Source organism: Rhinolophus ferrumequinum, chromosome 25 (assembly GCF_004115265.2).
Source record: "Rhinolophus ferrumequinum isolate MPI-CBG mRhiFer1 chromosome 25, mRhiFer1_v1.p, whole genome shotgun sequence".
Taxonomy (NCBI): Eukaryota; Metazoa; Chordata; class Mammalia; order Chiroptera; family Rhinolophidae; genus Rhinolophus; species Rhinolophus ferrumequinum.
In genome coordinates this window covers 17,734,167-17,759,594 of record NC_046308.1, presented here as the reverse complement: position 1 = coordinate 17,759,594, position 25,428 = coordinate 17,734,167, and the positions used below count along the sequence as shown (strand labels likewise).

At 43.1% G+C, this 25,428-nt stretch overlaps 1 protein-coding gene across 4 annotated transcripts in view; it reads left to right on the top strand.

The window, feature by feature from the left end:
* Positions 1-25,428, top strand: part of TTC28 (tetratricopeptide repeat domain 28) — a 624,117-nt gene that overhangs the window by 516,619 nt on the left and 82,070 nt on the right. For all 4 annotated transcript variants that reach the window (XM_033097458.1, XM_033097460.1, XM_033097461.1 and 1 more), the window contains 3 exons: positions 1,563-1,692; positions 3,555-3,773; positions 5,741-5,906. In XM_033097458.1, coding sequence (XP_032953349.1) covers positions 1,563-1,692; positions 3,555-3,773; positions 5,741-5,906 — 515 coding nt within the window. The remainder of the gene's footprint in view (positions 1-1,562; positions 1,693-3,554; positions 3,774-5,740; positions 5,907-25,428) is intronic.

Sequence of the window (25,428 nt, the reverse complement as noted above, 5' to 3'; positions counted from 1 at the left end):
GATAGATTTCTCAATAATTTCCTTGGAATTCTTGTATTATGTGCTGCTGTTCCTCATTAAACCTTAATATGAAATTGCATACATATATTTTAGGACAGAAGTAAGTAATCCAAGAATTCATAATTATTGGATTTAATATCTTTGTAGGTTTCTAGTTATATCAATAGATACTTCTCTCTCTTTTCTCTCTCTCTTTCTCACACACACACACACACACACACACACACACACACACACACAGAGAGTTCCTGTTTCTCCATATGTGTAAAATAGTTGAAGAGAAAACTGGCTCTGGAGATTGGGAAGATCCCTGGAGTTATGGGTTCCTCTGGCAGGTTGACGAAGCGGTGCGATGGCATCTCTAAAATGACGCACTTAACAGCTTGGGCAGTGTGTGAGTAATCACTGTAGAAGGCGCTGGGCTGGGCAGAGGGGCACAGGGTAAGGGGATCAAGGCTCCCACAGGAATTGAAGACATGACATGACTGCATTTTTGCCATCACATCCTGGGATGTTATGGTGTTTTACTGTACTTTTTAAGCTATTAAAAGCAACTTAAAGAATTAATTCTCTAATTTTCTGGTTTTTAAAATTAAAACATGTATTGATGTATGACCTACAAGTACTTTCACTCACTGAACTTAATCCTGAAATAGCCCTGTGAGGTAGAATGACAACTGTCCCCTTTCTAGAGAAGAAACTGAGGCTCTGAATCTTAACCAACAGTCACACAGCAAATTAGTGTCAGAGTTGGGAATACATTCCTCTTTCTTAGTCTATCTTTTAGTCTCAGAATTCTATTTTTTAAATTTGCATGAACTTAACATTTGATACTGTGTTTCCAGCAGATAAATAGCAGAGAAAAGTCCTGTGGTCTCACTGATAGAGAAGCCGCTAGAGCAACGGGACAGTGTCTTCTTAGGATTGTGATCGTCTGGTTCCGCAGGTGTCCCTGTGGTGGGCGTGGCTCCAGGGGAGCTTGTCCAGCAAAGGCTGACCCTGGGGAGCTGTTGCAGAAGGCAGGATTTGATTTGGCTGAAGTGCCTATAAAAAGCTATCGCCCCCCTGAGAGTGTGGCTGCCTTCGTCTCATTTCCCCCCCAGTCTCATCCATTTCTAGCCTGCCTGCTCCTCACCTGTGCTCACCCCAATCCTTCGGCACCGTGACGTGTGGCAGTGCTGAATTACAGTTTCTTGATGGCAGGAGGCAAGGCCTTTTGTTTTTTTAATTCAGAATCAGCACTTGGTTGGCTTAATAGCTGTTTTTTGTTTGTTTATTTGTTTGTTTGTTTGCTTTACAACTTTCAGACTATAAGGCTATATCCCCTGTCTTTTAGATCCCTTTATCTGTCAAAAATTGATTACATAAACTATAGTTTACGTGGTATGATCTGCTGCCTTTCCACTAGGACCTACCTGGAAATAAAGGTTCATCCTTTGAAACCTTTAAAACATTGTTTTTAGTTTGTGCACCAAGATATGAGCAAAAGTTGTCTTTAGTCAGTGAACAGCTCGACAGTGGTTTCTGGAGAATGGATAACATTCTTTGTCCCCAATTTGCAGCTCTATAGGGCATCGGCCTTGTTTGAAACAATCCGACACGAGGCACAGCTCAGCACAGACTACAAACTCTCCCTCTTTGACCTTCAGACGTCATCCTACCAGGCCTTGCAGCGGGTGCTCGTCAGCCTAGGTGAGAGCAGCTGGGGTTCACGCCGTGTGAGTGTGTGAGTGAGTGAGTGTGTGTGTGTGTGTGTGTGTGTGTGTGTGTCTAAGTCACTTAGGGATTGCTGTGATGAAATAGGAGTTGTTATTACCATAGACTGTGTGGCCACAACCACAATCCAGCCATTGAACTATTTGTTCATTTATTCAGTACATATTTGTAGAGGACCTACTATGTGCTGTGTACCAGCCCTGGGGATTAAAGTCAAGAAGGCCTGGTTCCTGACCTCAAGAAGCTCTTAGCCTGTAGAGACACAGAAGTCAGTGAGGCCAGGATCGTGTGACCAGTGCCAAGGGAGAAGAAACTCAGGTGCTGTGGAAACAAAACGGCTTGGCAGGCGGCCCTAGGAGCCAGAGAAGGTGTCCTGGAGACAGGGACCCTTGAACCAGGTGCTCCCCCCAGGTTCCTTGCACCATTGATAAGCTCTTGGGGGGAGAACCTGAGAAGACATCTGGCCCCTCCCCTATTTCCTCTCCCACGCATCTGTTAGTAAGTGTTTTTAATGTCTGGGTCTGCCCTCTAGACAGTGACAGAGTCAGCGGTAATTCTGCCAGGCCTGGGAGCTGCATGGCACTGGGGCAGGATGCATCTTCCCTCACCGGGGCCTTACTCATGCAAACACCCTCTTCCCTGTCTTTTGCCTCTTTTCAGACCTGTCCATCTCTACTGACCATTTTCCCCAAGAAGAGGTATAGATTGGAACTAACAATGTCTTTGAAATTGGATGTTGAGTCTTTTTCAATAGCCTGTCCTTTGCTGTATGTGTATGGATACTCAGATTTCCCCTGGAAAAATGCGTCTGTTAAATGTGCTCATTGCCTGGGATTACAATTTATTATCTATTGTAATCACAGTGTTAAATCTGTCTAACACTTTGGGGCTGATTTGCCAGTGTTCACAGAAATCATCCCTGCTGTTCCAGTTAAAAACTTAATAGAGTAAAAGAAGACATTTACATACACACATGTAAATCCCCACTGTCTACTGACACTTGAACTGCAAGAAGTGAGGCCTCCTTGAAATGCTGTCAGAGCCGCAGCATCTGGTCTCCTGCCTCTGCCTGATCGCTCTTTGGACCCTGGTTCTAGCAACTCTTCCACATTTGTATTTATGACACAAGCAAATCCTCCTTCAGAATTTGTAGACAGTCCTCACTTGAGAGTTTGCTGCTTTATATTTTTTGTGCTCTCATAAATGCACATTTTTGTGCATTACCTTTTAAACTAGATTACAGACTAGTTTCTTAGAGGAGGTGGGCTTAGAAGTTGGATTGAAGACTGAGGAAAAGCTTGAAAGAGAAGCAATTTCAAAGAGCTAGAGAGCTCAGAGGGGCCAGCGTGTGTAAAGGCACGGGTATAATTTGGGGGGTGGGGCATGTGAGGAAGTGGGCTACACAATGTGATGCTTAGAGGGGCTGCATTGGACAGAGACAGAAAGACGGTCCCTCTGCCAATGTCAAAGCGGAATCGAAGTTGAGCAGGGAAGTAAGAGGATAGAACAAGGCTTCAGGCTCAAGAGGCAAGTGAAGGAGGTCAGAACAAGTCGGGATGTGGAGGATGGATCGTCTGATCCCACTCGGCTGTCTTGTGGGGTGGCTGCCAGACAGGGGAAGGCCCCGTGGCTGAGGGTGGCGTGGAATCCGAAAATGTGCGCTTTTGTAAGAGTGGACGCTGCACCCATCATCGGAGGCCGGAGGTTGGATTTGAAACAGTGTGACTGAGGCTCTGCCACACATTGGAGTGCGGGGACAGTGAGATTGCGGCCCAGGCTCTCTGCCCCTGATTGTCCTCTCCCCATGGATTCCTTAGCCTGTCCCTGTTGCCTCCTAGGCCATCACGATGAAGCCCTGGCTGTGGCAGAAAGAGGACGGACAAGGGCATTTGCGGATCTTCTGGTAGAAAGACAAACAGGACAGCAGGACTCTGATCCCTACTCCCCGGTCACCATCGATCAGATCTTAGAGATGGTCAACAGCCAGAGGGGACTGGTGCTTTACTATTCCCTGGCTGCAGGCTACCTGTATAGCTGGCTGCTTGCTCCTGGGGCAGGTAAGGTCTCTTTACTTATGTGGGAACAGGGCAATTATACACTCTACCATGACTGTCTGATGAATAGAGGTGAAGGGAGCCTGACCATAGATCAGACTAAGCAGTTGACGGCTGCTTTCAGCAAAATCTCAGCCACCTCGATATTCCGGGGGGGCATTCAGTTAATAAGCCAGCCCAGCTTTCTCATTCCCCCTAGAAATCGCTGCTCCTCGCCAGTGAATGTGGAAGCATTTATCATGGAAGACTCAGAGCAGGATTAATTTCACCAGCAGCCCCATTTTTAGGCAGGTGTGTTCATTAGCTAATAAAGCGATGACTGTAAGTCCTAACAAGTGCTTTCTAGATAGGATTTAATCATTGTGACCCTTTGTCATAGTAAAGTAAAAGAGACTAAAATGATAATGGCAAGTCCTCTCACAGTACATAAATGAAGTCTGGCGCCTGAAATTTCTGAGTTTAGCAGAACCTATTTTAACCAGTTCCATTGTAAATCTATTTCAGAAGTAAAAAATCCCTTTTGATTAAAATCAGCATTAAATGTTTAGGCTGTAACAGTTTCACTAAATACCGACCCACTAATTAGCTGTTGGGGCCATATTTTTTTGCATAATCAAATGCTGATGGCTTTGCCATGTTGGAGACACACCAGATCCAATTAGAGTTTATTGACTGGGGAAGTGGATCTTATAATTGGGAATCTTGAAGAATGAGTTTCTTGAATATCTGTAAGCCAATTTCAAAAAGTTCAACTGCCAGGAGAATTGACAAGATTTTCTTGATTATGTTTCCATCCCTTTGATTAAAAAAATGATGGCTGGATGACAACTCTCAGATGCTTCTTGGGTTCTGAGCACTCGTGCCTGTACATTCTGTGCCTCAGCATTATTTTTTATCATCTTTTCCCCTTAATTACGTGATTTTTTATGGGCTTTCCATAGGGAACATTTTTACTCTGACCTTTTTATGCTAAAGGTTTTAAGCTGTGATTCTCGTGGTGACGTGGCGAGTTTCAGCCATAATGTAACGAATCCCCGTGTATCCCCTTCCCCAGAGGGGCACTAATACCCAGGAGGACATGGTCGACGATGGAAGTATCAGGCTCTTTCAGTCTGTGGTTGTTACGTTTTGGGGACATGATTTGACAGGTGGTATATCCAAATCCCTGTAATAATGAGCCATGTATAATGAGGCTGCTATTGTTTCGCTTTCTGTTCCCTTTGCTCTTAACGAGACTCTGAAGCTTTCACGGGAGCTCTAATCCAATCAGAAAGGACCAGCATTTTCCAGGGCTGACACACCTCATTACCATTTGAGAATATGTCCTATATTTATTACCAGAAAACCACTATGGATTCCCTCAGTTTCATGTAGCCATCATTTTTTGCTTCTTTAATCCATCAATGACCGTTGACCAGTTAGTCTTATTTAAAAATGATTTAAAATGTTTTTATCTGGCCTTTGTACTACATATTTATTTCGATTTGCTTTTGTGAAATGAAAGGTCTTGAGTAATACAGTTTCCACTTGGCTGGTTATATTTTTGTGCAGGATGTCGTTTCTGCACAAAAACGGGGAGACTACGCATGCTCACGCACTATTCCTGAAAGAAAACTTTCCCTAGTTGGTGCTTCTGAGAAGCACCTGTTTTGAAATACCAATGAAGTAGTCAGCATTCCAGGAGCTTCTGAATATATCGTCAGAAGCAAAAGCCCTCTCTTGAATTCCCCAGTGTCAAGTACCAAACCTAATGGTGCAAAATCTAAAAAGGTGTGATCTAAAAAGGGTACTGACCAAACTTCTGAAAACCCTCATGAGACCTTGGATTTCAGAATTTCTTCATATGGTTTGGAGGATGACATGCTGGTCAGAGAGGTCACATGGCCTCAGCGTTGCTGTTACCTGTCTTCCATCTGTCCTTCCCCCAACCCCAATCATGGATAATGTTGGCTCTCCCTGTCTTGTTTTAGGAATTCTGAAGTTTCACGAACACTACCTGGGTGATAACACAGTGGAAAACTCCAGTGACTTCCAGGCTGGCAGCAGTGCAACTCTTCCAACAGCCACCAGCTCGGCCCTAGAGCAACACATTGCCAGCGTGCGCGAGGCCCTGGGGGTGGAGTCTTACTACTCGAGGCAAGTAGTAGAATGTTCCCAATCCCGTCTACAGAGACCGTCTCAGGGTTGTTTGTTTGCTTTGTTTTTTCTTTTGTAAGTATACTATTGGAGATCTTATGGAATTCACACTTTTGTGCTTAGTCTATTCGCAGTTGCTGTAGCGAAAGACATATGTGTCTCTGGAGTGCAAACCCCTTAGTGAGCTATGCTTATCCTTTTTGGTACTTCCCTTTCAGACAAGGAAGGGTCTCATCAGAGATGCCCATTTTCTGAGGGTTTGTAGAATGTTTAAACATAAATATGACTTTGAATTTAACATACCAGTTAATTAAAACTGAGATGAGGTTTAGTTGTAAACAGATTTGTAATGAGTTTGTACACTAGCTGAACACTTGTTTGAGAGAGTAATGTAGCACCCATGACAGGGCCTGTGCACGGATCTGGGTGTTGTGGGGCTGAGACGGAGGAAGTTGAGCTCCCACTATCAAGGGTAAAGAAGAGAAGGGCTTTTTGCAAAGACTGTAAATGTTACGTGCTTATGGAAACATTTGGTCATGCTTGACTACTTTACATGTGAGAAATAGCTTCCACAGGCACCCTGCTTCTGGGGAACTTCCAAAGAATAGGGTGCCTTAGAGCTGCTCGTGGCCAGATTTTCCATCCTGTGATTAACAAGTGTTGAGAAAGTCTGTGTGTCAGAGAATCTGCTGTGTTAGCTGGTGTCAGGTCCCAAGAATGTCTGCTTGTCTCCTAAATGCTTTCATTTGTAATCATGAAAATCCTAAGACATCGCTGTGATTTCTTTCGAGATGCTTATCCCAGACTCCTGAGTGTGTGGTGGTCATTGCCAGCAGCTGGATTTATCTTTGAAGTGCTTATGAAGTCGGGGACAAGTTCTACATGAAAAATAGTCTTTGGATAATGTAATGTCAAGACTGGAAGGGGCTGTAGTGGTCATCTCGTCCAACTCCTTCATTTAGCAGAAGCCAGCACTGCCTCGAACTTGCTGACAGCTGAATTAGTGTCAGAGCCAGGATCAAAACAATCTAGATCTCACCCAGACTCCCAGGCCAGTGCTTGTTTTGTTTTTAATTATCAAAATTAATATCATACTCGGAGAAAATAGCTGAGACATGTAAGAATGTCGTCTCTAGCTTCTGCTGGTATGAAGTCTGAGCAGGCATCAGCCACATGCACACACTGTTGTCTGTTTTCTTCTCTGACTGCTGCATATCCTGGAGCAACCCCGTCCTTAACCCTGGGTAGTGTTGCGGTGATTACAGGGGCTCGACCGTGTGGAAATCCCAAGGAAGGAAGAGGCGATTCCCTGAGATTTAATTGGCCATAAAATAGGTTAGGGCAGAGGTATACAAAGCTGCTTCAGCGACAGAAAGGCACTTAGGCCAGTCTAACTAAACTGTCACCTGACCAAAGGTATTGCATATCCACAGCAAGTATTAGAGGGGATTAGCTGGCCAGCAGCAGAAACACACACAAAAGCAAAGTTAGCAGGGTAGACTTGGGGGGCAGTGCCCATTTCTGATATTGTCAAAGAGAGAAAGAATCTTGGCTAAGGGATTCTCAGTCCCATTGGAAGCCTGTGCCCGTGGTGGACTTGCAGCCGTCGTGCTCTCTTATCCTGCCTGCTTCCCATAAATATCTGAGTGCCTACTATGTGCCATGCGCACCCGAGATTGGAGTGAGTAGTAAGTAAGGCAGGCATGGCTCCAGCTTTCAGGGAACAGAAAGGTAATAAACAACAGAGCATATCAAATCTTTTAATTAAAATTGTTGTAAGTACTTAAATGAAAATGCAGGAAGTAATGAAAATGTATAAGTGGGGGTGGGAAACTTATACCAAGGAGTTATGGAGGCTTCCATGAGGAAGGGATGTTTGAGCTGAGCTCGGAAGGAGGACGAGAAAGAAACTAAAAGGAGGCCACCCCAAGCATATACACCCAGGCCTTCGGTCACCTTCAGTGGAGAAGACCTCACAGGTTATCCTCCTGCCTTCCCTTGTTCAGGTCTCAAACTTCTTGTTAGACTTTCTGATTGTAACTTGGTTTCTCATGTGAATCTACTTGCAGGTAGAGAAATCTACTTGCATAATTAACTGACATTCTGACTTGTACAACTCTGCGAGCTTGGTTAGTGAAAGTGGGCTGCCAAGAGGCAAAGCCTCTGAGTACATGAAACCATCCTATTTTCAACCTTGTAAGGCCAGAGCTTGAACTGAGATGAGATCATGAAGGGACCCGGGGGTGTGCCACCTGCCGTTTGAACCGCTGCACATGCACAGGTGGTTTCTGTGTGCCGTCTCCCGTACAGCAACTTGGTGGCATACCCAGGTCACCTCAGTCCAAACCAAGCATTAATAGGGCTCAGCCTGTGTGAAAATCCAGATTCCACTTGGTCCCAGTTTTCATGGAACTAGATTAGAATTCATCCTAAGAAGGAAGAATCCTTTGACTCTTTCCATTACCCCTCTCTTAGGTACAAACTAAGTTATCCTTTTACATGATACAGGACGTTAAACACTTATACGTCCAGGTGCCTTTTGAATTGGAAAAAAATGGCTTTTGGGTGCAGCTCTCCATCAGTGGCGAGGGGAGGAAGGACTGTTAGCTTGCTTACGTTCCCCACGTTAATCTCTCTCCTCTGCCCTGTACAGAAGGTTAACAAGTTAGGCCGAGTCCTTAGGCTCTCTAGGATGTCGTGTGGCCTGATGCTCAGCATGACCTGTTTGGGCTGTTGTCAGGAGCTCTGATCGCCTTTGGAGCGTGAGAAATAAGGTCTTTCCTGCCGCTTTGGACGAGTCTTTTAGAAATGTGTTCACATTTCATCAGCTTCAACTCAGGTTCTTGCGATATTAAAATTGAACACTTTAGTGGAATGACTTGAATTTATTAGAATGGAGTTTTTGTGAGACTCCAGTTTCTGCCTCAGTTTCATAAAAATAGTAAGAAAATTTCAGTGCAGATAAGTTATTTTTCATCTATAAAATTCGTAAATATTTGTAAAGCCATCGCGCTCAATGACGGTAAGGATGCAGTAAACGAGCAGTCTCATACCTAGTGATATAAATTGGTTCAGCCTTTCTAAAAATAATTTGCCAGTACTTCCAAAAATCTGTAAAATGTTCATGCCCTTTGACGCCCAAATTTTCATTTTAGAAATGGAATAACGGTGTATACCTAAGAATATTTATAATAGGTCTATTATTATAGAAAAAAATAAAAACAACCTAAATGTCCACAATAATTGAATGTCAAATTATTTCATATCTATCCAATATAATATTATGTTGCAATTAAAATTACTTTGACAGAGAATTTTTAATAACATAAGCAGATGTGTATGACAAAATATTAAGCGAAAAATACAACATAGAACTATTGTATATAGTATAATTTAAATTTTATAATATATACAAAAAATGGGTATGAAAAGTAGGAAAAAAATCCTTGGAAGGAAATACACCAGAGTGTTGAGTGGTAACTAGAGGTCGATGGTGGAATTATAGATGCTTGGTGTTTTGTTCTTTGGATTTCTCCTTATTTTCAGTTTTTCGCAATGGACATATATTACTTTTTAAGTCAGAAATAGCCATGAATAAACAACTCTGTCGTTCCAAAGGGAAAAGAAAAGAAACCTTTGTGTAATTTCAGTTTACAGAGAATAAAATCCATGTTTCAGAGCCTGGCACCATGATCTAGCTCTAGGAGGGCATTCTGGGATTATATTTCATTCTTGACTTTTGGTGAATGCCATCTAGTCACCACACCTTCCTCTCTGTTCCCTAAATGTACCCTGTGACTTCCTCCCTCTATCTCAGGCGTCTCTAACCTCTGGATCTGTGGGCACCGCCGCCCACTAAACAGCTCTGCCTGAGTGTTTCCAGGCATTTCTAGTCTAAAGTATCTGAAGCCCAACTCTTGACTTTCCCCATTTCTCCCCCAAGTCAGTCAGTGTGATACACCACGTTAACAGAAGGAAAGACAGAATCTCCACAATCATTTCAATAGACACAGAAAAAGCATTTGACACTATTAACTCCCTTTCATGATGGAAAACACTCAACAAACTAGGAAAGAAGGAAATTACCTCAACGTAATAAAGGCAATATGTGAAAAGCACCCAGCCAACATATTCAATGGTGGAAACTGAAAGCTTTCCCTCTAAGACCAGTAACGAGGCAAGGATGCCCTCTCTTGACATTTCAGCACGGTACTGGGAGTCTCAAACAGAGCCGTTAGACAAGAAAAATGAAATACAAGGCATCTGAATAGCAAAGAAAAAAGTATCATTATATCTGTTCACAATGACATATGTACAAAATCCTAAAGATTGCGCGCACACACACACACACACACACACTCACACACCCTGTTAGAACTAATAAACAAATTCAACAAAGTTGCAAGATACCAAATCTACACACAAAAACGAGTGCCATTTACAATGGCATCAAAAAAAAAAAAATACTTAAGACTAAATTGAACCAAGGGGGCAAAAGACTCGTACACTGAAAACTGCAAAACATTGCTGAAAGCAATTAAAGAAGGTACAAATAAATGTAAAGACATTCCATGCTCATGGATTGGAAGGGTAATATTGTTAAAATATCTATACTGCCCAAAGCAATCTGCAGATTTGATGTAATTCCTATGAAAATCCTGATGGTATATTTTGCAAAAAATAGAAAAAAATCCTAAAATTCGTATGGAAACTCAGAGGATCCCAGGTAGCCAAAACAATCTTGAGAAAGAAAAACAAAGCTAGAGGCCACACACTTCCCGATTTCAAAACATATCACTAAGCTACAGTGAGGTACTGGCATAAACCCAGACACATTGACTAATTGACTAGAATAGAGATCTCAGAAATAAACCCTATGTAGATGGTCAAATGGTCTTTGATAAGAGTGGCAAAGCTATGTATTGGGGAAAGGATAGTCTCTTCAACCAATGGTGTTGGGAAAACTGGATATTCACATGCAAAAGAATGAAGCCGGACCCTTGCCTTCTAGCATATGTAAAAGTTAACTTGAAATGAATTAAAAACCTAAATGTAAGACCTGCAACTATAAAACTTCTAGGGAAAGCTTTATTACATTGTATTTGGTAATGTTTTCTTGGATATGACACCAAAAGAAAGGTAACAAAAGCAAAATTAGACAAGTGGGACTATATAAAATTTAAAGACTTCTGCACAGCAAAGGAAACAAAACAGAGTGAAAAGGCAGCCTATGAAATGGGAGAAAATATTTTCAAACCATACGTTTGGTAAGAGGTTAATATTTATATATAAAGAATTGCAATCTAATAACAACAAAAATAATCCGATTCAAACTGAATAGACATTTCTCCAAAGAAGATATACAACTGGCCAATAAGCACATGAGAAGATGCTCAACATCACTAATCATCAGGGAAATGCAAATCAAAACCACAGTGGGACATCCCCTCACACCTGTTAGGATAGCCAGTATCAAAAACCCAGAAAATAGCAAGCATTGGTAAGCATGTGGAGAAATTGGAACTCTTGTGCACTGTTGTTGGTGGGAATGTAAAATGCTGTCGCCACTGTGGAAAACAGTATTGGAGGTGTGCTTTTTACCATAGTCACAAAGTACAAAAGGTACGTTTGAATCCATCCATTTGTGTCTCCACTGCCACTAGCACGGTGGCGGTCTGGTCATCTGTACCCTGAGCTGCTGCTCCCCCTCCGCTCTGACCGTCCTGTTCCCTCTCCCTCTCACAGCCTTCCAGTCCCGTCAGCCAGAGTGACCTTTCATAGATGTAGTTGGGACTGTTTCTTTGTTCTTCTTCTCGTCACAAAGCCCCCAGACACACTTAATCCCTTCAAAGGTTGTGATGATCCTTAGACTGCAGCTCGCATTCCTTACGCTCGCTCGCCTTCTCAGCACATGTGATCCAGCCTCTGTCCGCAGCTTAAATGGCACCTCTAATCCTTCTCACTGTGGCATCTCCCTGTGCCCTCCTCCCCCCGCCCCAGCCTGCTTTCACTGCCTAGGATCTACCAGGGCTTTCCCACCTTAAAGTTTTGCCCATGTCCTTCCTTCACTGCAAAGTTCTGTGTGCCGTTCTTGGTATGGCCGGTTCCTTCTCATCCTTCAGATTCCTGCTTAAAGCCACTCGCCAGAAAAGCCTTTCAGAAGCTTCACGGTTGGTTTTGTTCACTTCGCACACTCAGTCCCTGGGGCAGTCCTATGACGTAGCGTATACTTAATGAGTGTTTGAGAGAACAACTGACTGACTGAAGGAATGAAGTACTTCTCCCTTCTGCCGAATTGTCCTTCTCTTTTACTGTAGATAGTCCCATTACTCTGTAGAGCCCTGTTCAAATCTCACACTGTTCCTATCAGGACCACCCAGATTCCTGCATGTCCAAATCAGATTTTTGCTCCCCTCTGGAGGCTTTCTAACAGTAGCACTTATTTCGTTCTTCTTTGTTTCATAATCACCTGGTTTGTATGTCTTCCTAAGCAGATGGTGATGCCGTGGAAAACAGGTGCTACGTATGCCCTCTTCTCCCTGAATTCTTAGTCTAACACAGTGCCTGGCCCATCGTGAGATGTCGTTAAATTTGAAATTTAGTCACCAGAAGATGTGCTATGAGCAGACTCTGTTCATGCAGGGCTGGTTTACTGCTTCTCTTTTTCTAGTGGATGTAAAATGTACTGTGTCCCCAGAAACTGAGTCTCTGTGCCTTGGGGAACACTGTCATTCAATTATCCACAGCCTGGCCATGGTGTCCTTGTTATTCTGCAGACCGGTTTTGCTCTCCTTAATGGCGTTTTACTGCTGAAAGGAAATACAGTGCTACAAAGGAGTTTCTGAAAATGGATTTAAAATAAAAGAACTGCTTTTATTAAGTGTTTAATAAGAACTTCCCGTCCCTTCCTCCCAGATCAAAAGAGGCGTCGATTAAAACCGCTGTGTAGAACACGAACCTCCCATAAGGGAGATGTTATGAATTTCAAAACACATCTTTAGGTTTTAATTCTGATATGTAGCCAGAGTCTTGCTGCTTCCTAGGCACCTGGGACAGTGCAGTGGCACTTTGGGGGTGCTGAGCTGACTAGTTAGAACCCTAGTCAGGCTGTGTTCAATAGTGGGTCAGAGCTGGAAGGAGTACTCCCAAGGGGTTTTAAATAAATTGCAATTATAGACTGCCCTTAAAATGGGGACATTCAGTATAAATGACTATTACACTTAATAAACTATAGCTATTACGTTTTTTCCTTTTGGTACTTTTCTACATTTCTAAATTTTCTATAGTGAAAGTTATTTTTATAATCAAATGCATTTTCTTATTTCAAAATACTGAGTAATTTCGATTGCACCAGTTCATAAACATGGACGACTCCAGTTGGTTCTAAACAGATAACAAGTTGCTATTGTTCACAAGTCTGACAATACTAACTATTGGAGGAGCTGTGGGTCCACAAGATATCTTATTTGTAGCCAGGGAGAGGTAAATTGGCTAACCACATCAGAAGATGGTTTAGTATCACCTTCTAAAGCTAAATATTCACAAACCCTTTGATCCAGATATACATCTTAGGTGTAATAGCCACAAGAGGTTCTTATACACGAGCAAGAATGTTCAGAGCTGCACTGTAAACAATAGCAAAATCCTAGAAATACCTACATGCCACCAGTGAGAGAGTGGATGAGTATATGGTGGTATAATCAAAAAATGGAATATTAGGCAGTGGTCAAAAATCAATGAGCCATAGTAAACCCAAAGATGAAGCTACATCTTAGAAAAATAATATTAAGTGAAGAGAGGAGGTCCCAAAATACTACCTACAGCATGATAACTTTTTAACAGAGTTAAAATAGCTAAAATAAAAATATGTTTCTAGGGATACAGCTAGATGCAATAAAACTTACATAGAAAGGACAGGCAGGGAGTGATGGCCACGGGCTTTGGGGTGGGACTTGCCTCGGGCTGGGAAGGCAGTGGGTGGGCTCCAGGGAAGTTAACAAATAATTTGATATGTTATTCTCCAGCTTGTGTTTTGGGTGGTGGTGGTGTGAGCATTTACTATATTATTAAAAATTAATAAATGAAAGCAAGCCATGCATGGATCAATGATGAAAGTGTGTCATGAACCAAAGATTACGATTAATCCAATCCTAAAGAAATTCCACCACCCCCCAAAAAAAAGAAGGAAAGAAAGCAGGATTTTCTTTTTGTTTGTTTTGTGTTTTTTTTTAAACAAATAAATTGCAAGAACAAGATTGCAACAAGGACATATTTGATTGATGTAAACGGACAACTGAGAGACTGATTTAAATTATTTGTATCTGTTCTTCTAAGTAAGTACCTAAGCACTGGTCATTGTTACATCATTGGCTTGTTTTCAGTTATAGCAGGTCTTTGAAAATTTCAGACTGTCTTTCCAGTGTTTTCTAATGCTGGCTTTTTGCTAATCAAGGCTGACCTCTCAATTAATCCAAACTAGTAAGGTTTAATTTTACATATCAAATTTTTTTTCTTTCTTCAAATCCTTTCCAGAATTCTGTATAGTAAAAGTAGATATAATATGTGGGGGCATTTATTTTGTCCCTTAAAAGAAAGTTTCCCAATTTCATTCTAAATTAGCGTAGTACCATTTTGAAAATATTTTACAAGCATGAAGTCAGTCTTTACCAGAGCTGGTGCTGAGCCTGGAGATACGTGCATAAATAATAGCTGAAATTCTTGGCCTTACAGTAGCTCAGAGTACGAAACAGTCAACAAATGTGTAAATTATTAATCCACCATGTGCGAAATGTTATTAAAAAGGTTCTAAACAAAGAAGGCGGTGCTCCCTACTTGGGGGCCAGTCAATGGTTCAAGAGGCTTCCAGGGCAGTGACCTTTGAGCTGGGCCTTAAAGGGTGAGGGGAGAAAGTCATTCTAGGCGAGAGTTCCTCACGTGGCAGCGGTCTGGAGGAAGGAAAGTGCCCAAGGCCTCGGGTACTGACTGATGGTCTCCCTGGGAGGAAGCTCAGCCTGTGGCTGCAGGAATTGTCGTCTCCTACGTCACAGGTGCACAGCTGCCTCCTGACGCTCACCTCTTTCTTGCAAGATCCGAAGTCTGGCACCCTGTCTGATGGCGTGGGCTTGCCTGGCTGAGCCTCCTATGTACGGTCCTCTTGTGACATGACTGACTGGGTTCCACAAGGTCGGCCTTATCTATGAGGTGACTCACTCAGGCTCAGCAATATCTGTTTGAGGGGGAAAAAAGGAAAGAGATGATGCCAGGTTAGGGATTAGGGCGCTGAAGAGACACAGCTGCAGAAATGAGTGGAACAAACACTCTGTAGATGCTGGTCTTACGCCCCGGATTCCCGAATTTGGATTCCTTCCAAAAGGCTGAGTACAAAATGAGCTCAGAAGGCTTCAGCAAGCTGCTTAGTGTAAGTCAGCAGCTTAGCCAGAAGGAGAAGTGTAGTTGATCATCTTGTGTGACCTCCGAAATAGCCTCAATTGAATCCCCTTTTGTATTTCTCATGAACTTCTTTAAAAGCAGAATTCTTGAAATGGCTAGATAGGAGTTTTCCCATTTATACGTGGCAGGGATAACCTGGCGAATGGTAGAATCGGCCTTCAGACAAACAGCGGGCCCCAGTGATGCACGGAAAACCATTAGTGCCTGTCATTCCGCAAGTGTGGGCCTAGTCCTGGGCATGGCCTGGGCCTCCCTGGGCCAAGCGCTGACACGTCTGCACCTGGGCCACAGGGTAGGGGCCAGTTTGGTAGATGCCATGTAGACCTGGGAGGGCACTAGTCGGCACCAGACATTTCTTCTTCTATCTCTTGTCCCATGGTCCCAAAACTTGGAATGGCATTCCTGTTAGAACACGGGTCGAAGGGAGAATGGGTGGGGCAAATCCACTGGCCAGTCTAGACCTTCCTCCCTTTCCTCTCAGTTCTGTATCAACTGTTGGATGGCTGTTGCCGTAACCAGTTTTGTCAAAATTCTTTGAACTAATCAAAATTCAACATCCCTGAGCACATATCCTGCCCTGTGCTCCAGTGAAATTGTCTGGCCTTTTATTTTGATTGATTCTATGCAGCTTTATCTAACAATCAATATGTAAGACATTTAATGTATAACTCGAGACTTCCCTTGCTTTGGAAAAATAAGTCCAGGATAGCCACCAAGTTCCTCTTTGAACTGGCTGAAACAGGTATTGTTTTTCATTCTATTTGTCCTTTTATGATTTGAGCACAGTGGTAAGGAGGCTCAGAAGGAGTGCCGTCCTGAAAGGAGCACATTGTACTGTCCGACCCACAACCCACACTGTTCTACTAGCTGGGTTTTCCTCCAGTAATGCCACGTAGCACCTCCGTTTCAGAGACTTGTAACCACAAACATGTATTCTTCCCCTGGGTCTGCAGGCCCCTGGGATTCCGCTTTTGGCTGCCTGTGCAGGTTAGGCCCTGTGTCTCACCTTTCTGTGACTGGCGGTAACGAGACAAAGACTCTTCTCATAGCAGAAATCAGGATTGCAAGAGATCAAGCAAAACAATCAGGCACGTGTAAAACCCTGCTCACCTCTCGACCTCTCATGTTCCATTGGCTAAAGCAAGTCGCCTCTCAAGACGAGCATCAGCAGGGTGGGGAGTCCATCGCTCCCCTGAGTGAATATGTGCTAAATAGTAAGACAGTCTCCCACTCCCCCAGCCGTGGAGACCTGCGCTCAGGCTCTCCTCTCCAGTCCCCTTCAGCATCTGATGACGGACCGTTTTTCTCCCTATTCTTTCTCCTCCCCCAGGTGTGGGTGAGCTCGGCAAGCACTCCTCGGCCTCCGTTCATGGTTCCCGTCTTCTTCTTACTCCGAAACCATGGCATTTCCCCTCGCTCACACTTGTTATTGCATTCTCTCTTGAACACATGATCTTTCTCAAGGCACAGGTCTACACCAGGCCCATGACTCGCTTGAGGCCTGGCCTACCCCCCGTAGGTGCTTCCCTGGAATTCACTGCCAGCCCAGCACATCCCGAATCATGCCTTTTCGCAGGCAGCTGCCTAACCTGGCGCACGTTTATTCAGTTTTTCCCATTTATTTTGAAGCCTCCATCTTTTCTACCCAGGTTCCGTGGTTTTGAGGGCTTTGAGTCATTTGCCCTTAAATTTCTCTTTCCTTTATTGCTGTTTATTTACTCAGTCTTGAAACTCTCCTTGATCTTACCCATGTGCTTCCTCCTTCTCTCACCCTTTCTTCTCTGCTCCTTTGGGCCAGGCTCTTACAAGAACACGCCCACCTGACAGCCTGGCCTTCCTCCCGCCCCCCCCGCCCCCCCCCCCCCCCGCAGAAAGTGCCGCTGACTGGCTGCTACCCGAACAATTTGCTGAGTGCTCCCCCACACAGCGAATGAGGGTGGCTGTGGGGGTGCCTGGAGAGGGGCATTGACCCCTTGTTTATACAGCCTGTCCTGCTCTATCTCCTGGTGTCAGCCCTCTGTCCCAATAGGGGCCGGGTTTTTCCCCTGCCACCTCTCCACCAAGCACTTCCCCATGAATTTGCATTTGCTTTCTTCTGCCAGTGTGGGGTCCCCTGGCTTTCTATCCCATGTGATGGGGCGGGGGGGGGGGGGGGTACATTGCTTTTCCTTGGAGTCTTAAGCACACATTGAAGGCAGGAATTGCTTATACAGGTGGGTAGAAGCTGAGATGGAGATGGTCTTAAGGAGACTGGGCGAAGTGGAGAATACCTGCTGTGGAGCTGGCCCACCCATGCTTTCCCCCGTTTTCTCCCTCCCAGCCAAGACTTCGAAAAGTCTGGGCACACAGTGCACAGAACTCTGATATACTTGTTGGTTAACGATCATTAATGATACACATTAGCTCAGTCCCAGTGATGAGGTCCCTGAATGCCACATAGTCATGTCTTACCTCTCCATGACCAGCTCTTAACAGTGCCTGGTATCGAAGAGGCCCTCAGTGCATGTTCAATGGATGAGTGGATTATTGAAAAGGTGAAAAAACACACTGCTGGGGCCCGGGAGGCACCATCTGAACACACAGTCAATATAGCATCATAAATGTATCATCTGTGTGTCCTCAGTGTAGCAAAAGCATGACACAGAGAAAACGTGTTTCCTAGTTGTTGCTCTAGCCTTTCTCTTCCCACTTCCACCCCTGTGAAGTATCCTGAAAGCACAGTATTATCCTGGAAGCTCCAACAGGTAGACTCACCCAGATGAGGTAGTTAATGCAGACCTTGAACTAACATCCACATGATAAAACTTGACCCCTGCACCAGCACACGAAACTCTTCTGGTTTCCAGTAACACATTAAACTCGTTAAAGCTTCAAAAAGTAATGAGATGTTCTTTCCTGGCTTTTGATAGACTTATGCTAATGCAGTGAGGAGTCACTGATAATGAGCAAGGAGAGGTGGAATTGATTTAAGGATCTGTCACTTCAAAAGCACATTGTCTGATGGAGACAAAGTTATCATCGTAAACTTGTCTTTTTCTTTATTCTTGTGTGTGCCGCTCAGCTCCCTGCTAATTAGAGACATCAGGAGCTAACACTTCATTTCTGGGCAGCCCTCATAAAAGCTTCCCGCTGTTCTTTTCGGAAGGACTGAGTACCTTACCATCTCAGGAGTCTGCCCATAGCAGTCCCGCACGCACTCCCTTCCCCTGCCCCAGCACCACGGCGTCCCTGAAGCATGTTGCCGATGCGGGCTCCAGTTAGTTTTCTGTGTCCTCAACTCCAGTCTCACGGGGGGATCAAGCAACAGTGGAGGCTTCCTCGTAAAACCGGAAGCTGGCTTGACGTACCCTGTCCATGAAAGGCTATACCCATGGGATGACCTTCAGCTCTTACTGTAAGTTACTGTATCCATTTATTAATTTAAATTGATGAGGTTGAAGCCGTACGTGTCACATATTGATTATCATCTCAAGGTTGGAGCCTGCCTCGGTTGTGAAGATTAAATGGAAAGTCTGAGTGATACACAGCATTGATTTCCTTTCCTTTCGTTATCCACTGCAAGCCATGTCTTCTTTGTTTGGGACTTATTTCTTAAGGATGCTCTGGATGCCATATCCCTATAGAGAATTTAGGAAATCTCTTTGCGATTGTTTTAAAAAAGCTGTTTGTTAAGTCCGAGTAGTTTTGCTACTGTGGATTTCCATCCTTTTGTTTTATTTCAGCACCTTGTGTGTTTCCTTCTTGGCCGTCCCCAGTCACAGTGTTGTTTATTGCGTAGAGTTTGTTTTGTAATGTTTGTCTCTCCCTCTGATCTAGGGGTCCACGAAGGGTGAGGATTGGGTCTGTCTGACTTATCAGGACAGCATCTGGGCATCGTGGGTCTGTCTGACTTATCAGGACAGCATCTGGGCATCGTCACTGAATGACTTAATGAAATGGGCCTAGCTTTTCCCCCCATATAAACAGTCTATTCATAATTAAAGCTGAAGCTAGGAAAGTTTCTGATCAGTGCTCGAGTTGGTCTGGCTGTGTCCATGAAGAAGACGTTGCTACAGATGGACACAGAATGAGGAAAACTGGGTTAACATCACACTGACGTGAAAAAGAACAAGGGGAGAGAGAGATAACAAACTTTCAATCAAGCATACGTGTAAGCTAATGCTTTATTGTATTTTTTTTCTTGTCTGCTTCCTCTTACTTTGAGCTTTAAGCCCTACAGATAAAAACTCAGCATAGTTTATAGTGAGTAAGGACTTTGGATTATGGTGTTTTTGAATGTTGGAAATGGCTAAGTTTAAAAGAGATAGAGAATTATAGTTGGAAGAAAGTTACAAGGAGGAAAAAGATATTTGTCTAACTTATCTTTGAAAATGAGTCAAACAGGCAAGAGGATCCAGATTCTGTAAAATATGCGTTATTTCAGCTTCCCATAGATTTCTCGAAGGATGGCTACAACTTTGATTTCATCTCTTACACTACTAAATAATAAACTGAGAGGTGTAAGGCGCTTTGCTGGGTTCTGTGCTGCCAAGGTAATGCTCATGTTTTAACTCTGATTCTCTATTAAAACCTCCCAGATTGCTTACTTTTGGACAAGGAAGAGAGAAGCAGCCTCTGTTGGCCACTTTCCATGTGTCAGATGCAGGTGTACATACTCACTAGACGTGTGTGATATTCTCTGAGGTGGTGATTGTGGTCCCCATTTTACATAGCAGAAAGCTGAAACTCAGAGCCATTCAATGAATTGTCAAGGTTGACAGCTAGTTAAGTGGTGAACTGGAATTCAGAGGTGGGTTTTAGAAAGGGCTTCTCAAAAACAAAGAGTGCCAACACGCCTCCTGGGGCTCGAGAATTGCCTTTTCAAATGATTTTGTCTGAGGATGAGGAAAAGACCAGACAGACAGAAAATGACTCATTCACAGCCTTTCCAGACTTTTGCTGTCCCTCTGGAGATTTTAGTAGACTTTACTCCTCCCCCTTCTGGAAACTTCCACTGAATCTCCATGTACTGGGTATTCTCCACTGGCCTTAGCAGTAAAATGGAGGAAAGTAAAATGCAGAAAAATATACAAGATGAAAAAATAGAGAAACATTCTGTCACACTATAGTCTAACACATCATTTAAGCAATCTGACTGTAGTGAATTTGAGAGCAAGGAGAATGGTTTCTCATTGAGAAATAAAAATCCTTTGGCTTGAAGACTATTTTCAAAAAATAAATTCCTCATTGCCCTAGATAGTTCTTGAAATGAAAATAGTTCAGATCAAGCCATATCATGAAAGACATAATTCAGCAGTCCTTGAGAATTTACCTATTTTCCATTCAAACATTAAAGTGATCGTTTAATCTTACATACAATTCCCTGGACTCTCTCTAAATAATTACTTTGGTGATTTTAACTGAACCTTGAAACAGACTTGGATCTGTTATATATTTGACTTCATTTGAAAGAGAGAAGAAACTTTAAAGAAATAGAGACTTCAGAGATTTAAACCCTTTGCCCGGGGAGAATAAAAGAGAGGAGAACAGAAGTAGGTGAATGGGAGCCCAGGATGGAATGAGGTATCAGCCCTACCAGTAATAATACCAACCTATTACATACGTGGTACTTCATAGAACGTCTACCGGGCATCTTCACGTACAGCGCCTCAGTTACTCTTTACAATAGCCCTTTGAGATAGGCAGAAAACTATTAGGATCCCTCTTTTTGAGACAAGGAAATTGAGCCTCAAAGACTTGCTTATCCAAGTTCACACAGCTAAAGAATAAAGTCAGGCCTTGAACCTGGGCTTCCAGGTTCCAATCTACTGCTCTTTCCATCCAGCCATTTGTCTGTCTTAAGAGGCAGGTATTTTCTGTGGATAAGCTCTTGTTAGATTTGTCAAGGCTCATGCAAAATCTTTGATTACAATGGAGCTTTTCCTATGTTTGAGACATGTGTGTGTTCCCTGGGGTTTGTAACAGTATTTGCAGAATGGAATTTGAACTGTAATAATGAAGTTCTGAATTATTTTCTGTGTAACCCTCAGCTTTCAGGTGAGCTAAGTATAAGTCAGGAAGAAATAAATAAGACGCTACTTAGTGTGATATAACTCTAGTTAAAAGAACAGCTGGGAAGTGTTTGGAATGAATACAGTGTGGACAATTTTAGAAGCATTTTTCCAAGTAAGTTAGCCTTGTGTCCAAATAGAGTTTGAAATCTTTTATCTACTCATTCTTTTATTCATTTATTCATTCAGCAACTATTTGCTGAGAATCCCCATAAGTCCCTGTGCTGGGCCCACGAATCCAGAGAAAAGACGCATTTCCTGTCCTTGAGGAGCTCACAGACCAGCAGGTCTCGGGGTCATGAACAGAGACACTCAGAAGCACAGGTGTAAGTTTCACAAACTTACCTTCAAACTAGCCTTCATCTTATGATGGGCACCGGGTTTACCTGCCCCCAAAATGCCAAAATCTTATATTTTCTTATAGTTGGGATTTTCAGTATTTCATATTATGAGAGATATTACAGTCTAAGTTGTGAGAAACCTAATTATTGAGACAAAGATACATTCATTCAGTCATTCACTCATTCATTCAGTCAGCAAACATTTGTCAAATGCATACTGTGTGCCTAGCGCTCTGCTGGGTATTGGGGTTACAGAGATGAAACCAGTAGATTTCCTGCCATAAGGAGCTCTTAGGCTAACAGGAGAAAAACAATGAAAAAATATAAAAATATACCCAATCTGGACTCTACCGCTTACCTTTGGCAAGCAGTTTAATGTTATGGACTTTTTGTAACAAAATAATGCCTGAAAAGCAGTGGGATAGAGCTGGGCACCATCAGAAGCCCTCATATAGTTACCACTGTCGGTTTTTGTGAGAGAAGTGGGAGAGGCACACAGAGGTCAGAGGGGCCACTTGTGCCTTGGTGAGGGCTCAGTCAGGAGAGGCTTCCTGGAAGAGGTGCTGCTCGACCTGCACCAGAGGCTCAATGGACTTTTGCCATGCCAACAGGGCAGCATGAAACCCAGGTGGAGGGCGCACCATAAGCTGAGGCGTGGGAGGGACAGCTGTCACACTTAGGAAGATGCAGGGAATATAAAGTACAGGGAGAACTGTGGCCCAGACACCCCTGGAAACAGGTTGGAGAGGTACAAAGGGGCCAGACGCTGTGCGTTGCCATGGAGGGGCATTGCCCTGCAGCAAGGGGCAGGAGGTTTGTATTTGAGGAAGACATGAGGTCCAAATTGTCCTGTGGGAACTCAAGATCATTTTGCCCTGTTCTCTGAGACGCTCTTGGGTTAAATATTCTACATGGTCTGTTATTTTGGGGCGGGGGGGGGGGGAGAGAGCCAATTAAAAAACCCTATGGACAGTTAAAAGTCATGTTGAACGTCTGTCTTCAAGCAGGGAATGTTCTGCTTGAAGAGGGAAGGCTCTCTTTCTAGTTCTAGAGGAAACGAAAAAATTAATATTCTGATTTGGTCCAGCAAATGCTGTAAGAGCAAGCCAAGTATAAAATCTGTACATTTCCTAGTAACGTATTTGATGGTGTTGGCAGAAAATTACCTGTTCGGGATAAATGTGCAGGAGGACAGGAAAGGTTTTGGCTGTGTGGAGTCCAAAACGAAATCCCTTTTCTTAAACCCATCGGACATGGCCAGGTCCTGACTCAGTGGCTTAAATCTGAAATGCTGTCAACCTCTCATTTTACCTTATTTTCTTTTAGAATCAAAATCAAATACTTTTGTCATGGTGTCAGGAAAAATAAAGAAAAAAGAAAACGGTAGCAAGGAATGGTCTCCTTTTTCTGAAGGGCAGATAAGACTGTGCTGTGACTCTTTAGCTGTCTTTAAATACGGCAACAGCAGAACTGTCAAAAGAGCTCGCTGGCCCTCAGTTTAACCATGGAAAACATGTTTTCTTACATTATTTTGGCCTTATAGAGTGTTTCTTTAAGTGAAAAATGATCACAGTTAGCATGCCTGACCCCGGTGGCCCGGTCATTTTATGAAAAAGAATAATGTTTTTATGGCAGAACAGTCTGGAAGGAATGTTCGCTTGCTTAGGTTAAAAATCCTCCATAGCTTTGGAGCGTACACTAAGTTGGTGGAGAGAAAGAATTGAGGGCTAAATGCGTAGACTGTGCACTGTGGCAGAGTAACCAGTACTTTCTTCGGCATCCATGGGTTTGCACTTCCTTCTTTGGTAGAATCTCATCTTGGTGGGAAGTATAATGACTTCCCATATGCCACTTTGGGAAGAGAGCGTGTGTCCATAATCACTGAAAGGAAATACCCGAGCGTGGTAAGCGTCTGTCCCGGTTGGTCTAATGAGGGTTAGGCGCTGCTGCCAAGACACTGTGCAAGGGGGGTGGCCTGGCTGGAATACCAGAGGCATTGTTGGTTTCTGGATGTGACAGGGAAAAACCACACATTTCTATGCATAATGAATCAAAATGATGCTTTGATGTACTGATAGCTCTCTTCTGGGCATCTCCTATTCATTCACTATTTGCATCTTTATTTTCAATTTCCAGAGAAAATCTCACCCGTTTACTCTTGATGTGTTGGTTGCCTTGCTCCTTGAGTGCAGATAGTGTTTGACAATGGGTGTGGTAAAACTACTTTGCCACCTCAGTGCTAAACAGAAGGCTGGCATTGAAACAATGAAGTTATTTGGGGGAGGGCTGTAATTAGGCCTCTTTAACAATAAAATATTAATTTAATTACATGATATGTTATAGTAGTAAAATATTTTTATTCCATGTCTCATTTTACCCTTCTGACAATCTAGAAAATAAAGAGCAGGTATTATTATCGCCATGGTACAGTTCATAAAACCGAGGTAAAGACAAAGTAAGTGCCTTCCATGTGTTGTACTGCTAATCAGTGCCAGAAATTAGACTAGAGATGCCCTACCCATTCCCTTTGTGTCGTACTTCTGTCCAGACGCCCAGCCTGATTTTAAGGGGATTCTCTCTATCACTGTAGATTTTGAGTTGTAATGGAATTTGTTCTGATTTTAGAAATGCTTTTGTCTGTCACCTTCAATAAAATATTGGAAGAAGGCTACCGTGAAGGGTTGTTAAAGACCTATCCTAAGAAAAATCCCTCAGTAAAACTAATCTCTGAGCCGTTCTCTGATCTAGGCATCATGCTGGGTGATTTATGTATGCCACTTAATGCCACAAAACTTTGTGAGGTAGATTGTACAGGGGGTGCCAAAAACATGTACACAAGTGGACACTTTGGTCAGCTTTGCTCAAGCAGTAGTTCGCCGTAATCAGCAGTGTCTGGACGCTGATGGTAACCACTTTGAGCACCTCTTGTAATTGCAGAAGTCAAATGTGCTTTTATTTGTCTTTTGTTATCGGTATATATTGAGTATTACAATTTTAATAGTTTTTTTCCTTTCTTAAAATGTGTATACATTTTATTCGGGGGGCACCTTATGTATTAGCCAATTTTGAGGAAACTGAAGGATGGAAAGATGAAGTAAACTGCCAGTGGTTATACAGTTTGAAAGTGGTAGAACTTGAATTCAGGTCCAGATCTTATCCTATTTCTGGCAAGAGGTGCTGTGTCCCCAAATGGGGTGATCACAGCAGAAATGGTTATTGTAGCCACAATACTGATATTTTATTTATTGAAAGATCCAGCAAATACATATGGGTCTTGATTACTAGCAGTTATTAAAAAATGAAAAAATTCAAGTGCTGAACTCCGTTAAAAATACCATTGAATATTAAAGAAGTAAAAGCTTGTTTCCTGCTTTCAGGATGTTACCATCAAGTTGAAGGCATAGAAGTTACACAAATTAGCTTTAGAACATAAATAACATGATCATAAAACCACACTCGGAAACATAGAATCAGAGAGGTTTGAAGTTAGAGAAGCCAGGAGGTTATTTAGAGACTCCATCCAAGCCTGAAGTCATCCTTTTCTCTGATTTGTGTGTCAGTGATACCACCAACCCCCCAAGACACCAAACCCACAGGCATGGCGTTCTAGTACATTCCTTCCACTCTTTCATCTCCCGGCTCCTGAGGCACAGCGCTGCAAATTAAATTTAAAGTGACCAT